This window comes from Simochromis diagramma, unplaced genomic scaffold, assembly GCF_900408965.1.
Source record: "Simochromis diagramma unplaced genomic scaffold, fSimDia1.1 OVJJ01000205.1, whole genome shotgun sequence".
In the NCBI taxonomy this organism is placed as follows: Eukaryota; Metazoa; Chordata; class Actinopteri; order Cichliformes; family Cichlidae; genus Simochromis; species Simochromis diagramma.
This window is the reverse complement of record NW_024386782.1, coordinates 10,228,571-10,242,725: the sequence shown is the minus strand read 5'-3', so window position 1 is coordinate 10,242,725 and position 14,155 is coordinate 10,228,571. Positions and strand designations below refer to the sequence as shown.

At 41.0% G+C, this 14,155-nt stretch overlaps 2 protein-coding genes across 6 annotated transcripts in view; one reads left to right on the top strand and one right to left on the bottom strand.

Annotated features, from left to right (window-relative positions):
- Positions 1-14,155, bottom strand: part of clcn2a (chloride channel, voltage-sensitive 2a) — a 61,108-nt gene that overhangs the window by 34,540 nt on the left and 12,413 nt on the right. For all 5 annotated transcript variants that reach the window (XM_040021731.1, XM_040021727.1, XM_040021732.1 and 2 more), the window contains exon 2: positions 2,973-3,138. In XM_040021731.1, the coding sequence (XP_039877665.1) occupies positions 2,973-3,138 (166 nt within the window). The remainder of the gene's footprint in view (positions 1-2,972; positions 3,139-14,155) is intronic.
- On the top strand, positions 3,598-6,109 carry LOC120727461 (zona pellucida sperm-binding protein 4-like). Its single transcript, XM_040021734.1, has 8 exons — positions 3,598-3,915; positions 4,004-4,191; positions 4,282-4,379; positions 4,827-4,984; positions 5,058-5,250; positions 5,326-5,473; positions 5,560-5,635; positions 5,921-6,109. Exons 1-8 carry the CDS (start codon positions 3,642-3,644, stop codon positions 6,037-6,039), a joined length of 1,254 nt encoding a protein of 417 aa, XP_039877668.1. The 5' UTR covers positions 3,598-3,641; the 3' UTR covers positions 6,040-6,109.

Genomic DNA, 14,155 nt, shown 5'->3' with positions numbered 1-14,155 from the left:
TAATATAAAGTGCTTTGGAAAAATGTATTTTATCTGATCCATAAAATCAGAAATTACAAAAATCAATAAATTGAATAAATCAGATTCCTCATTTTACCAACCAAAATGCCACAACAGAGGTCTGTACTACGAGGCATGGTTTTCTTTTATCCAGGCAACTTTCAGGTTAACCCAGGATTCCTAATACTATGAGTTGTGGATCACTTCTTACTGGGTATATCGACATCATAATATAACATGTTCTGGCTGACCTCATCTTCGACTTGCACGTAAACTAAAGCCTAAGTTTGAGTTCAGTTTTTATATTTGTTCTTTACTGTCAGGCTGTTAAACACCACTGAGGCTGCTGCTAAAAGAACAAAAACTAAAACTATCTTTTAAACATCAATTTAATCAAATACTCGTTATAATCTATCAGAGTCTCCCACTCTCCCTTATCTTAATGACAGAACCGTGTTATTGATAGGTCTGTTAACTCACACACTATGCTTTTTTATTGGCTTTCTTTCCTGGCTATAAATAGGCTACACTTTATTAATATAGCAGCTCTTTTCCAACCTTACTGACCAAAGCACTTAAAGCAGACACTCTTAATACAATATTACTCTAAAGTGCTTTTCCTCTCACGCAAACTCACACTGCTGATTTGTCTGCAGGAGCTGTGTTGCTGTGTTTAACCTCGTCATATTTTTCCCATAGTATAGTTTAAGTTCTTCAGCCATTCTTGTGAATGGTCAGATGCTGCCAACACCACCTCTTTCACGTGAATATGCAGGGAAACCCTGGGTTAGCTCAGTGAGATCGTTACCCTTGTGTTGCTGCCTATCCTGAATGCCTGTGTTAGGGTAAGTGAACTCAGATAACAAAAAGATCCCCTGGCTGTGTTAAACTCACTTTGTAGTACAAGGCTCTGGAAAGAAGGTCGACTCAACTTGAAGTAGACACTAAAACATTTCCTCGCTCGACAGACACTCCAGCTTTAAGATACGTATTTATCTGTAAGGTTTCGCCTGGATTGATTAAGATAGGATGAGTTCATTTGTAGAGCTGTAAGCTTTGAAAAATGACAAATACAGTGTGACTTTCTGAAAAACAATATCACAGTCATTCAAAACACATTTGGAAGATGCACGCATACACACAGAAATACACATAACACTCCATTACTGTAGAGTACATCGGTCTCAAGTGGAGCTCTCTGCTGGTGCCACTCCTTTATCTGCAGTCATCTGGGAAGACTAGACATAAAATAACCTGACAGCTCAGATCAGCGTTTTGCTCACATAAACAAACGTAAACACAAAGTGAAGCAATCGGATACACTCACACACTGACAAACACAATCTGGGCCACTGGCTGCCAGCAGAGGACGCTGTCCCTGCCTTTGACATTGAGACAGTCCTTGGTGTCTGGAGGTCGTTGCTCAGATCAGACACATTTAATTCTTCTCTTTGGGCTTCATTTATAAAGCATACAAGTCGCATGCAGGTAGCATGGTGTGAGCAGAAAAACACTCAAAATGAGCCTTTTAGAAAATCTTACTGTGACATGTAAATGATCTATTCGGTAAGGAAAGTCTAGTTTTTTAATGCAAATGATGTTTTTGTTGGTTATGTGGGGGTGTTACTCTTTAAGACGTTTATCAGCCTCAGTTCTGAGTTTTTGTCCTGATCACTGCCAGGCTGGGACTGTTAAGCTGAGGAACTTTTATCGGACGTAAAAGTCCGACACCATCGGGAATACTATCAGGAAACCATAAATATGTAGGACCTTTTTTCTCCATCTTTTGTAGCTGCTGTGCTATACTTCAAGAACTCGTCACTTTCACACGACTTTAACACTCAGTGGAGAGCTGAAATCACAGTTTTAGGGGTGCGTACACACACGATTCACTATAGTTAATCACTACATTGGTCTGACCTTCAGGCACTACCTGCACAGTTTCTCCTTGCAAGCCTGAGTCTGAAGAGGGAGTATCAAACATTCAGCCTTACAAAGAGTTCTGCAGAGTCCAGCAGGAGAGAAGGACGGTTTTATTCTTAATCACAAAGTATTGTTGTAGCAGATCATGAGCTGACCGTGTTTGTCCAAACTCTGAAGTCTAAATCATTGTCAGTTTTAAAAACATTACCCACACTACACCATACCGATGTGTTTCTATGATTTTTTAAATCCAGGCTTTCTGAAGGTCTTTCAAACTTCTTATATTGACACTGGCGGTTTTGTTCACTCCAGTTCTTGTAGCTGACCATTTTCAGAGGAAATTTTTTGTTTTGTTTTGTTAAGCCACTCAACACTGACCTATGAATCATTCAAGGATAAAAAGGCACCAAACTCAAGGGACGAACAAGTGTTGTATCTACACGTAGCAGACAACTTAAAAAGCACCATTGTATCTTCAGGCAGCAGTGCGGGATCATTGTGACAGAGAAGGGAACAAAAGGCAGCCAACATCCAAAGAAGAGCTCCGAATGTCCTTCAAGAAGCCTGGAGAACTATTCCTGAAGACTACTTGAAGAAATTATAAGAAAGCTTGCCTAAGAGAGTTCAGGCTATGTTGAAGAATAAATATGGTCATACCAAATATTGACTTTCAAGCTTGTTAGAAGTATACAAACTCTGTTTTTGCATGATATACTGTATTTCCAGGCACGTTTGCACGTTTTAATAAATTGCTGCACCTTTTTCCCATTTTCCCAACAAAATACAAAGAAATGAGGACTGCCTCAAGACTTTTGCACAGTACTGTACAACAGTAGCTTGTACTGCAGTGTCTTTGTGACTTGAGGTGACTGTTGTGAACTAGTGATACATAAATATCATTTAGATAAACTGAATAGGTGAAAATAGAAAAACTGGAACATTTTGTAGAAACCGTTTTACTGGTCTGGCCCACCTAAAATCAAATTTGTCTGTACGTGGTTTATGAATCAATATGTGGGTTAGGGGTTAAAAGAGTGATCGTCACTTACACTGGCACTTTGCACAGGGGTCCTTCTCATATTCCAGAAGATCAGCACGACTACGAACGCTGGCGTTCCTCCTCATGCCACCGCCATCCCGCACCCCTCCATCACGTAGGCGCGCCGCCTCCTCCTTGGCAAACACACCCAGCTCCTGGGTGTACCGCCCATACATCTGAATAGATGGAAAGGAAAAAGTTTTTACACTGGTAGTAACAGAGGAAGGCAGTATAGAAAATGTCAGTGTGATACAGCATGTTTTCCACTTTAAAAATTAATACTGTGTTGGGTCACAATAATACATTCAGCATAAACATGCAAAGGTTCAAGCTCTGAGTAAACAGACCCAGCTGTGGAAAATTCACTGACTGCAAATAGAAACTCCATTCACAGCTTTCCTCTTTAATTCTCCTTTAGAAATAAATAAAAAAAAATCACTCAGCTTTGACTCAGCACTCGTGTAATGACTTCTTTTCAGACAGATGAGCAGACAATAAGCTCCACCTGTCAGCTCCCAGCTGATTAACTCTGCAGGGCTGGCACACAATTGACTACTAACAATGAGAGGCGGTGTTCATAGCGAACTACACACAATCAATCACGTATAAAGACTGCATCCCAGCCATAGATGTGGTTGTTGTAGATTTGGCCAGTGTGTAGTTAGTTATTAACACCATAATGAAGTTTTTCAAGCTGCTGTTTAGTGTTGTGGTTGTTTGTTGTGTTACTGCGCAGCATTCCTGGAAGATTCCTCTGCAGAAACCTCAAACTTCTTATTCTTTTCAGTGGTTTCAACAACAGTCAAATGTCCCTCCAGCTGCAGCTCCTCTTGATAAATGCCTGGTAGAGGAGGCTCAGAAGCTCCGGTGTGGGACTCCAGATTTGACCCCTGAACAATGTGAAAAAATGAACTGCTGCTTTGATGGGCTACGGTGCTACTATGGGAAAACAGGTATTTATGCTTCGGTGAGGTTTCTTTTCCTGTTGGTGGACATGTGAAACTGAGCAGACCTTCACCCATCTATTGTCTTGTCTCCCAGTGACTGTGCAGTGTACCAGGGATGGCCAGTTTGTGGTGGTTGTGGCTAGAGATGCCACCCTGCCACCTATAGAGCTGGACTCAATCGACCTGCTGGAGACTGACGATGTCTTCTGTACCTCTGTCGACAGCACCTCTGCCTTTGCCATCTTTCAGTTCCCTGTGACAGCATGTGGCACCACAGTTACGGTAGGTGGAGGGTTATCTAGACAGTCTTTGATATGAAAATACAATCTGACTGGCTTCATCACTTGAACATTTTTTCCCCTCTTCCCACAGGAGGAGGATGGTTTTGTTGTTTATGAAAACCACATGTCGTCTTCATATGAAGTAGGAGTTGGCCTAAAAGGCTCAATCACCAGGGACAGCCATTTTGAGTGAGTCTGTCAAACGGGAATTGAGTCATTAATTGACAAATTCTGAACACAATGAGAACACAAAAGCACTGAATATTTATTTTTATTTGAGTCAACTCAATATAAAACCCCCTTTAGCTTCATGTATTGTAAACTTTTTCTCCTTTGGCAGCTTTTGTTTAAATGTGCTGTAAATAAAATGACGGCCATCCCTAAAAGGTTCATACTTCTGATAGTGTATGTTTAAGGTATAATTTCCAAAAAGCTTAAGCAGTGCAGTGGGTACATGTTGGACTTGAAAGAGAGAACCTGTCGATCCTATTGGACTAATATCTAGAACCAGTGCCTCTGTTATCGTGCCACACTACAAAGCAATTAGCCTGTAGTTGATTTCCATTCATTCTATGATTTAACACTTAAGTAGGCCTTTGACTGCTTAAATACCGCAAAGTTGTGCTCTGCCGACAGGCTACTGTTCCAGTGTCGGTACTCCGACACAGCCACAGAGGCTCTCATCCTGGAGGTGAACCCTGTTCCTCCTCCCGTACCGGTTGCTGCTGCAGGACCTCTCAGAGTGGAGCTCAGGCTGGGAAGTGGACAGTGCCGCACAAAAGGATGTGTGGAGGGTGAGTGACACGACCCCTAAGAAGCAGTACAGAAATGAACTTGTATGCACTAAAACTATTACTCTACTTGCAGAAGTGGCAGCGTACAGCTCCTTCTATGCCCCGTCAGACTACCCAATCACCAAAGTGTTACAGGAACCCGTCTATGTTGAGGTGCGCATCTTGGCAAGGTCTGACCCAAATATCATTCTGAACTTGGAGCACTGCTGGGCCACTTCCAATCCAAATCCTGACAGCCTGCCACAGTGGGACCTTCTGTTTAATGGGTATATAAAAGCAATCTGATACAACTTTGTACAGTTTTTGTATTTTGTGCTAAGGTGGATTCTTCTTGGCTGCAGGTGTCCATACCATGATGACAAATTCCTGACCACAGTGGTTCATGTGGACAGCTCCTCTGGGCTTCAGTACCCGACGCACCACAAACGTTTTGTCATAAAGATGTTTACATTTGTGGATCCAAATGACTTCTTTCCACAGCAAGACAGGGTACAGCAGAGCTTACTTAAATTGGGCTCCCTTCACAGAAACTGTTTTCTTGACCAAATGTACTTTTTTTTTTTTTAAAAAAAAAGGTGTTCATCCACTGCACCACAGCTGTTTGCTATCCAACCAGCATGGACTCTTGTGAGCAGTACTGTCATCGACAGCGTGAGTATCTTGATTGTAGTCTAATACTTAAACTGCCTGGCATTCTGCCCTAAGTTTACAGAACTGCAGCTTTATGCAAGTTTAGCAAAACTTTCCAGAGCTTTTACACTTCAAGAAGGCAGATCGCACTGAAATTGGCATTTGCAAGCTTAAATCAAAGGTAGAAAGGCTTCCCCCTGGAAGAGCTGAAATGGCATCTAGAATTTTTAGCTTTACATATTCACTTATGCACTTCTGTAAGATTTTCTTTTTCAGCACTTAAAGGAAAAAATGCCTGCCTTGCAGGAAGAGCAGTATCTGCAGCAAGGCCAGTTTCCCAGAGCCAGAGGGGCCTAGTCTCAAGTGGTGAAGTGATCCTGACTGAGAAGACCACAGCAGCACTGAACGCTAAACTGAAAGGATGACCTTCCACTGGCACACAATTTCTGGCTGTCACTTTTAATAAAAAGCTTGTTAAAAGCTCATGCTGAACAACTGGGTTTTGTCTCAAATCACTGCTTGAAGGTGACTAACTTTCGCTGAGGTAGATATTCTACAAAGTCAAGCCAGTAACATGATGAAGGTGCCACCCTGTTTTCCTGATTCTTGCTGACAAGGCAGCAAGATTGCATTACAACTAGATGCTTGGAAAATCTATACTGAAATGTACAATAGCATTATATAACACAGCAGATCTGCTTTCAGTAGTGAAAAACTGCATGTCAGGAAATGTGCTTGACTAGCAACATTAGATGTAAAGTATTAAGATATGATTTGGTGGATTTTCCCCCCCTACCATGTCTCATTAAGATGAGACTCATGACTCCAAGACTTGCTAGTAGGCTTCTTGCTCTCTTCTGCTTCCACTTTATTTATTTTATAACTGTCCCTATAGATTTCTCTATGCTACAACCTGCAACATCTCTCCTCCACTGCTCTATGCACCACCTCCCTTTTTTGTGTCCCACTCAACTCCTCCTCCTCTCATTGAGATGGGCATCACGACTCCTCCAGACTGTCTTTCTGCTCGCATGAACAAGAGGTGCAGAGGGAAAGCAGAGCAGCTGTATAGGTTCAGTCTGACGTGCGGAGAACCATGCTGTCAGATGTCCATCTCACTCTATTTTTATTTATTTTTTAAAAAAAAACCTCTAACCTGCTGGAAATTATTAAAACGTGATGCAGCTATGTATCACATTCGGACAGGACTGCATTTAAGTACCGCTGCAAAATTCTCAGAGGAACTGGCCCATTGGATGGCGAGCAGTAACAGCTGCTGTGTGGATATAAACAGAGTGGAAAATGTTTTGCCACTGGTTAAAAATGCTGTCGGGTTGATAGATTAAAAATAGGTGCAGTGTGGAATGCTAAATGTTAGAAAAACAAGGGGTGGGGGGCAGTTGTGATGAAAACTATTATTTGGGGTGAAAATGGAACTGTTCATGTAAATGATCAATTTCTGTCCTTAATGAGAAACTCCAGATAATGAAAGCTTTCATTTTGATAAAATATAGGGTGTAAGATTGTTTTGAAAATTCATTTCCATCTGTTTCTATCGAATGAGATTAACGCTGTTCAGTCTGGAAAGTGCAATGAAGAAAAATATTAAAAAACCTCGTATTCAGGTTTTATGACACAACTTCACATCAATCTCAGCATGTCATACAATCATGCAATAATGACATGCACGTTTTTCTCAGTCTGCATTTCAAGATCATTGGGGTGATTTTTGCCTTCTAGAAAGAACAGTGTGATAATGTCACCTCCAGCCAATGACTATGACCACAGACTGTATAAAAGATGATTCGTGACCATATTGGCATCGTCTGGTTTTATGGGGGGGGGTTGCTATTTGTTTATTATTTTATTTTATTATTATTATTTGTTTTATCATTGTAATATTTTTTCAGATAATTCTGCTTTATGAAAATGTTCCAAAAGAGTGAGGCCTTACAGACAGACAGACAGGGGGAGGGCTTCTCTGAGAGCTGACCAATTTTAAACTACAGGGGGCTCCACCTGACTCCACTCACTCGTGGTGTAAGTGGCATGCATGACTCCGTTTCCAACTGTGAGTGGAGCGGATAATAAAGATTAAATATCTACTACTCTAGCCTTAACTGTGGGGGAGAGACACTTGAATAATATACCTTGTACTAGCATCACATTATGTTTATATTTAACTTTTTGTTTTTACTTGGCTAGCCGAAAAGCCTAGCGTGTCCAACTCTGCACTCTGTGACGTGAATGGGTCGAGTCTGTATTTGGTTTTTTTTGTTGGTGTCAGCCACAGGTGAATGTACTGGGAAGGTAAATCCTTTTCAGCAACTTAACTGGAGGAACTGCAGTTTCTGCCAATTCCATATTTGCTACTTTGTTCAGCTCTGGAGGCTGGTGCTTGATTGTGACACATGAATTGTTCTTTTGGCTTTTACAATTCTTCAGTGTCCTTTGATAAGGAAGCAGCAGTGCTGTGAATCATAGCGGAGGTGCCAATGATGCTCTCAGTTACCAGCGAGAGAAACCCCACTGCTAAAAGCTTCTGATCTGCTCAGTGACGATGGAGACTTAATATTTGTTCATGCATGTGCTGAACACCTGCACTAGAAACCTCTAAAAGAACAAAGCATGAGTGTAAAGAAACAATGTGCTGCAAAAACTGACAAAATGGGGGCGGTGTGGACAGCTTCAATTTAATGTAATCAAAAAGAATCAGGGGTGTCCAGTCCAGTCCACACACCAAAGTTTCCATGGGCAAAATACTGAACCCCGAGTTGCTGTGTACATCAGAGTATGAATCTTAGACATAAAGCACTTAGACACAGAAGATAGAAGATAAAATTCAAATAGATTAGTACCTCCCAAATTAAATGACTCATATCAGTCAAAGTCTAAAGATCTTGACCAGAAAAGTAGCGTCTCCATGTTAATCACTACACTCAGAAACTCAATTCTCTCTGACTTTTATAAGGTGGCAAATAAATTTTCATGCACCCACATGGTTACACACAAATCCGCCATGAGCATCAGACAAACTCCCACTGGGAGTATAAACAGGGCCTGTTAGTGCTTCTTACTTTGGCCTGTGTGAAACCAATCACAGGCCATCTGGAGCACGGCCCCCGGTGAGAGCAGCAGGTGGGACCCTGTGGGTTAAATGAGCTGTTATCTGTAACCAGCTTAACTCCTACATGGCTAACCTCTGTATCTACATCAGTCGGTTAGCATCCCACACTTGAACCCTTTAAAACCAGTTCGGCTCCTGCTTCCTGCTGATTGGTATTGACTGGTTTCTCATTGATCACAGTGCTCACAGAGAGAAAGAAGGCACGTCTCCAATGAATAAGGTGGTGTCAGTTAATTGGTTAAATAGCAGCAAAAGCCTGAGTGGAGCGGAGTAGTCAGAGGCAACTATCATGGCTGTTATGTCATATTAAAAAGTTGTTTTTTTAAACATGAACACACTCTGAACTAAAAAAACACACACCTATGATTGTAACAGAAAATCATTTATTTTAAAAGAACAGAATAGTGTTACATTTACTAATTTTTACTATTTTAAATATAACAAACACGGCTAACCAGCAGTTAAGGCTGCATATATCCCATGCAGCAGATTCCTGCCTTCAGATACTGCCCTCCTCTATTTTCTGCCTCTTCTTCCTCTGTCCTTATCGCAATAAAAGCAACATACCTCAAATTAAACATTATTACTATTGTATTAAAATTTAGAGTGATGCAATGAATTAAAAACAAAATTAGACGTTTTTCCCCACAAGTACTCCAGCAGCAGCTTCTGATGTCAACTAGTGAGGAGACACTCAGTACTGACATTTCGATGCTGTGTCGAGTTCACAAAGTGCAGATGTTTCAAAAAACTGCTCCAAACTCACGTCACATCACCAGAGCTCAGTGAGGTTTTTTTCACCCCGGTTTTGACAGGTAGCTTACCTGCTGCTACTAGGCTTGACTGACAGAGTGTAGAGCAAACTTGTTGACACCGCAAACTCCCAGAAAGCTTAAAAGCCATCATCATCACTAGCAGAAACCACAGCAAGAGACAGTTTGTGGGAATTTTTTTGACAGCCGGGTTAGAGAAGCTCATTTTACCCACAGTGCAACTGGTGATCCTGCTGTAGAGGTCAAAAGATACCTCACTAATCATTTGTTCCAAGGGCATATGATCCACTAGTTTATTAGCAAGTGGATTTGTGGTATATCCATGACTTTCATATCAGCAAAAACTACAAAATTCCTGCGTAGACTTGCAACAACTCAGTTATGTGACTTAATTTGCTAAGAGAGAAGTGAAAAACAGAAAATGAAATAATTTTGAATAAAAATCTGCACATATGACAAATGAAGACATTAGACATATTTTACTTGATTTTCTCTTATTGATCTTCATTTTCAATCAGCACAATGACTCATTCATTCACACTTCAATCCACCGCACAGGACACATCTTCCACAGGGACTACATTTAGCATACCTACAAAGACAACGTTCATTCCCACAAAACCTGTGTGGTTATCACAACAAACATAGTGGCATTTTGTCAGGGTACTGGGTCTGTGACCCAGTGTTTTGTGTCTGTTGGTTAATTTATATTCCTTCATTTGGGGTCTTTTTTAATGTTTTTTGCTCATGTTTATTCTTAGTTCCTAGGATTTAGGTTCCTGTTACTTTGCCTTTCCTGTGTTCCACGTCTAGTCACTCTTGTCTCCATGTTCCTTCTGTCTCCCCAGTCAGTCATGTCTCTGCGTCTCAGTGTCAAGTCTGTCTTTGTGATTGTCACCTGTTTTATTTTGATAGTCCCTGTCCTGTGTGCAGTGTATCTAGTTTTGCTTCCTCTTGTCTAATTATGTCTGATTAGTCCCAGCTGTGTTTCCCTCCTGTTTCCCATTCCCTCGTTACTCCCTTTTGTATTTAAGCCCTGTGTTTTCCTTTGTCCTTTGTTGTGTCATACCTCCTTATGTGCTTTAAGTCTCTCCATGGTTCTAGTTTCTACTTTCCTGGTGTTTTTTGTTCTTAGTTTCTTGCTCAGGGTTTTGGGTTGTTTTGTTTTTTTTTAGTTTATTTTTATGGAGAAGTTTTCCCAGCGAATAAAACTGCCGTTCTAAGTTTACCTTTTTCGTGTTTGAGTCCTGTATTTGGACCCACTTCCTGCCTGCCACAGCACAGCCAAAATGTAACAATAGCAAAAGACGCCAGCAGGTGTCTCTGTGGAGAAGGGTTCGAAAATGAAAACTCGATATGATTCACGCACAATCCTGAACATTTCTGGGTTTCACAAAGCCTTCACTAATATTAACTGGCAGCAATAGGGTTAATGATTAAGGGTTAATTTGGCTATCCCAATTGCACTTGGTTCTACCTGGAACCTTTAAAAGACACTTGGGATGCCTGGCGATCTCCTGACCTGAACCCGCACTTCAAATGTTTCATTTCAGGTAAAAGTTTAAAGTTTTATTTTCTACTGGCTTAACCAAACCTGTCAGCCCAAATAAGTATTTTGATTTCTGGATGAGACCTTCACCAGTATCTTCACCAGTATCTTCACCAGCACAAAACACCAATGACTAAAACATCACAATGGAGTCCAATGTTTACTCTATTGCATACTTTTGGTCGCTAACAGTTTCTATTCGTGCATCCATAGCTGCCTGTTTTATGTTCCACTGTGTTCACCAGCCTGACACTATGTCTGTGCACTTGACTTTTTGACTGATTTCAGCTGCCAGTCCCGTTTATGGTAAAGAACACAAAACGTTGAGGGCATGACTCAATGTAGTGCTTTGCAAAGCTGGTTCATGTGATGACACTTGGTAGATTTGCTTCTATCAGCAACAGATTGAAACTTTGTTTAAAAATTTCAGTGCAAAGTGAAAACAGAATTTTACTGTCTAGTATCCATAATATCACAATGTGCTGACAATGTGCCAGTAAGCCTGCAGCACCGATTTAAGACATTCTCCCATCAATGTGAAGAAAGTTTGTAAGCCGAAAACACTCATTCCTTTTTTGGCATGTATTCACCATAGATTATTTTCAATGAGTTTATGCAATATCACATTTATTCCCATTCGGAGTGCAGGAATTTTTCACCAAGCCCTTGGTGATTTGTACTGATTAGGGGAGAGTTAGACCACTGCAGCAAAATGGCTTAAAGTCTTGGCTCTGTGGTCTCGTGTGTGTGAACCGCTCTTTTGCTATTGAGCCCAGTTAATCGTGGCACTGTCATCTTAAACATCTGAGTGTCATCAGGGGGGAAAGAAATGTCCACTGATGGGGGAAAACCTGGTCATTCAGTATGTCAGGTAGTCAGCTGACCTAATTTTTTGCACCCATCATGTAGCTGAACTACATACCTAAACAACTGAAACAACCTCTGATCAAACACCGGCCCTACAGACAGGAGCTGACTATCCTGATGCATCTTCATTCTGGAAGAGGATAAATCTGGACTCATCGAACCACGTGACCTTTTTCCATTTATCCAGAGTTCAATCTTTACATCCCTAGCAAACTGAAGACCTTTTGCTTTCCAATTAGCGTCACCGATAATTAATTTAGTCCCAATCCCCAGAGTTCTCTTTGGACTGTGCATGTGGAAATGTTCTTACTTTCGCTATTAAATATGAACACCAGTTATGCTGTTTTTCTAGAAACATTTAAGTAATCAATCACGACGACTCATGAGGTTTTGTTTCTTAACGTCTTCGAAGGTAATGTTTCTCCACTATCCTTCCTGGTTTTAGTAACGTGTTGGACAGTTCTTAATCCAGCTTTAGTTTCAATAATCTCTCTAGTTGTTTTCTTTCCTTAAAGAAAACCAATAATTTGATGCTTCTGACACATAGGAACATCTTTTTCATAACCACAGAATATGTAATGAGAATGAAATGCGAAGCTACACACTGCATCAGTTAAGCTTAAAACCCTGTTATCAGCCAAAACAGTAATCACTGTAGTAATTATCTAATTACTGCGGGCTCTAACCTGTTTGCTTAGTTAAATCCAGGTGGTGACTTTTTTTTAGCCAATTATACACAACAAAATCACCCATTAGCACTTGACTTGTGTGGCCTGACTGTAAGCGAGCATCGACAAACCTATTGTTAGTTTTACAGTTGATTTTTATAATCAGCATTAAATTTGTTAATTAATTTTTGGCTTCACCTAAAATTTTAATCACCTGTGAATGGTTGTAAAAAAAAAAAAAAAAGCCCAAATCTGTCCTCAGAGTTACCCTAAACTGATTAACACTACAAGCAGCAAAGTTATTATACAGCCAGGCATGGTTAGCTATACTGAAATGCTGCTCTAGCACTCATGAACATCATATTTGGACTCGTGTGTGTCTGCGAACATGAATAAATGCGCTTCGTTGAGCTTTACAGTATTAAAGCAATGCTGCTAAAAAACTGAGGCCTCCTCAACTTTGATCAGTCCCTCATCGCGTCCATCACACAGCAGCAAGTGTCGGCTTCAGTCTGTAGCTTTATAATGCCCACGTCCTTTCAAATGTCTAGTAGTCAGTCTATTTTGGCAGTGTGAGCACAGCTTTACAAATCAAGCCACCAACATTTTAACAAGAAGCGAGGACCACTTGTCCTGCGACATTCTACTGCGTAAGACCCCCTACTTTACTGTTACACCACACTCTCCCGCTCGACCCCCTACTTTACTGTTACACCACACTCTCCCGCTCGACCCCCTACTTTACTGTTACACCACACTCTCCCGCCTTTCTAAGTCCGACCATGTGCGAGTCCAGAACAACAGATTAACTAAAATGTCCTATATGATTCAGCAATTCTCAGGAGCGCTGCAGGACAATTTATTCACCACGAGGCGACACCAAGGACAAATATTTGACGTTGTAATGATGAAGGCTGGAACATCAAAAAACTTCCATCCTTGCTGCTTTTTATTAACACATATTCATGGCGTGATTTTAATCTCTTCTGTTGTGAATGACGGATGTTTTAGACCCTTAAACTCCTACATACCGTCAAGGCCGTGTGATTACTTAAGCGCACGCTGAGTGTGTATTGATGAGAGCAGGAGAACAACAAGAGGACTAAAGCACTCGAGCTAATCTGGACCCTGCAGCCTCCAGGGACAGGAAAATTGAATTAGAGGAGGAAGTGACACATTCGACTCACTCGACTGTCTACATTTGCATTCAGGCAGGTAGCGGAGGCTGCTTTTAGGATAGTTAACCGTGAGTCAGAGCTCCACGCAGCAGAAAACCTTTTTGTAGTCGAGCAGACTTGTGCACACGTGTGAGGAAAAAAATTACAAAATACACTTCAGTCACACCGGTGGGAAAGCAGAACACGGGATGGGAGTCAGCCGAAGGACTGACAGAGACTCAAACATCAACACAGACTTATTTAAGAGAGGTGTTTTTGTTTTTTGCATATGCAACTAAATGTTAAGCATTTAAATTTGATTTGTGCAATTCAAACTGTTAAAAGATACTTTTAATCAACAATGCGTGTACATTCTTTTTGTCGTTAATGGTGTTTTATA

Coding starts and splice junctions, on each gene's coding strand:
- LOC120727461 (XM_040021734.1), top strand. CDS start 3,642: ATGAAGTTTTTCAAGCTGCTGTTTAGTGTTGTGGTTGTTTGTTGTGTT. Junction 3,916..4,003: donor GTGCTACTATGGGAAAACAG/GTATTTATGCTT, acceptor CTTGTCTCCCAG/TGACTGTGCAGTGTACCAGG. Junction 4,192..4,281: donor CATGTGGCACCACAGTTACG/GTAGGTGGAGGG, acceptor CTCTTCCCACAG/GAGGAGGATGGTTTTGTTGT.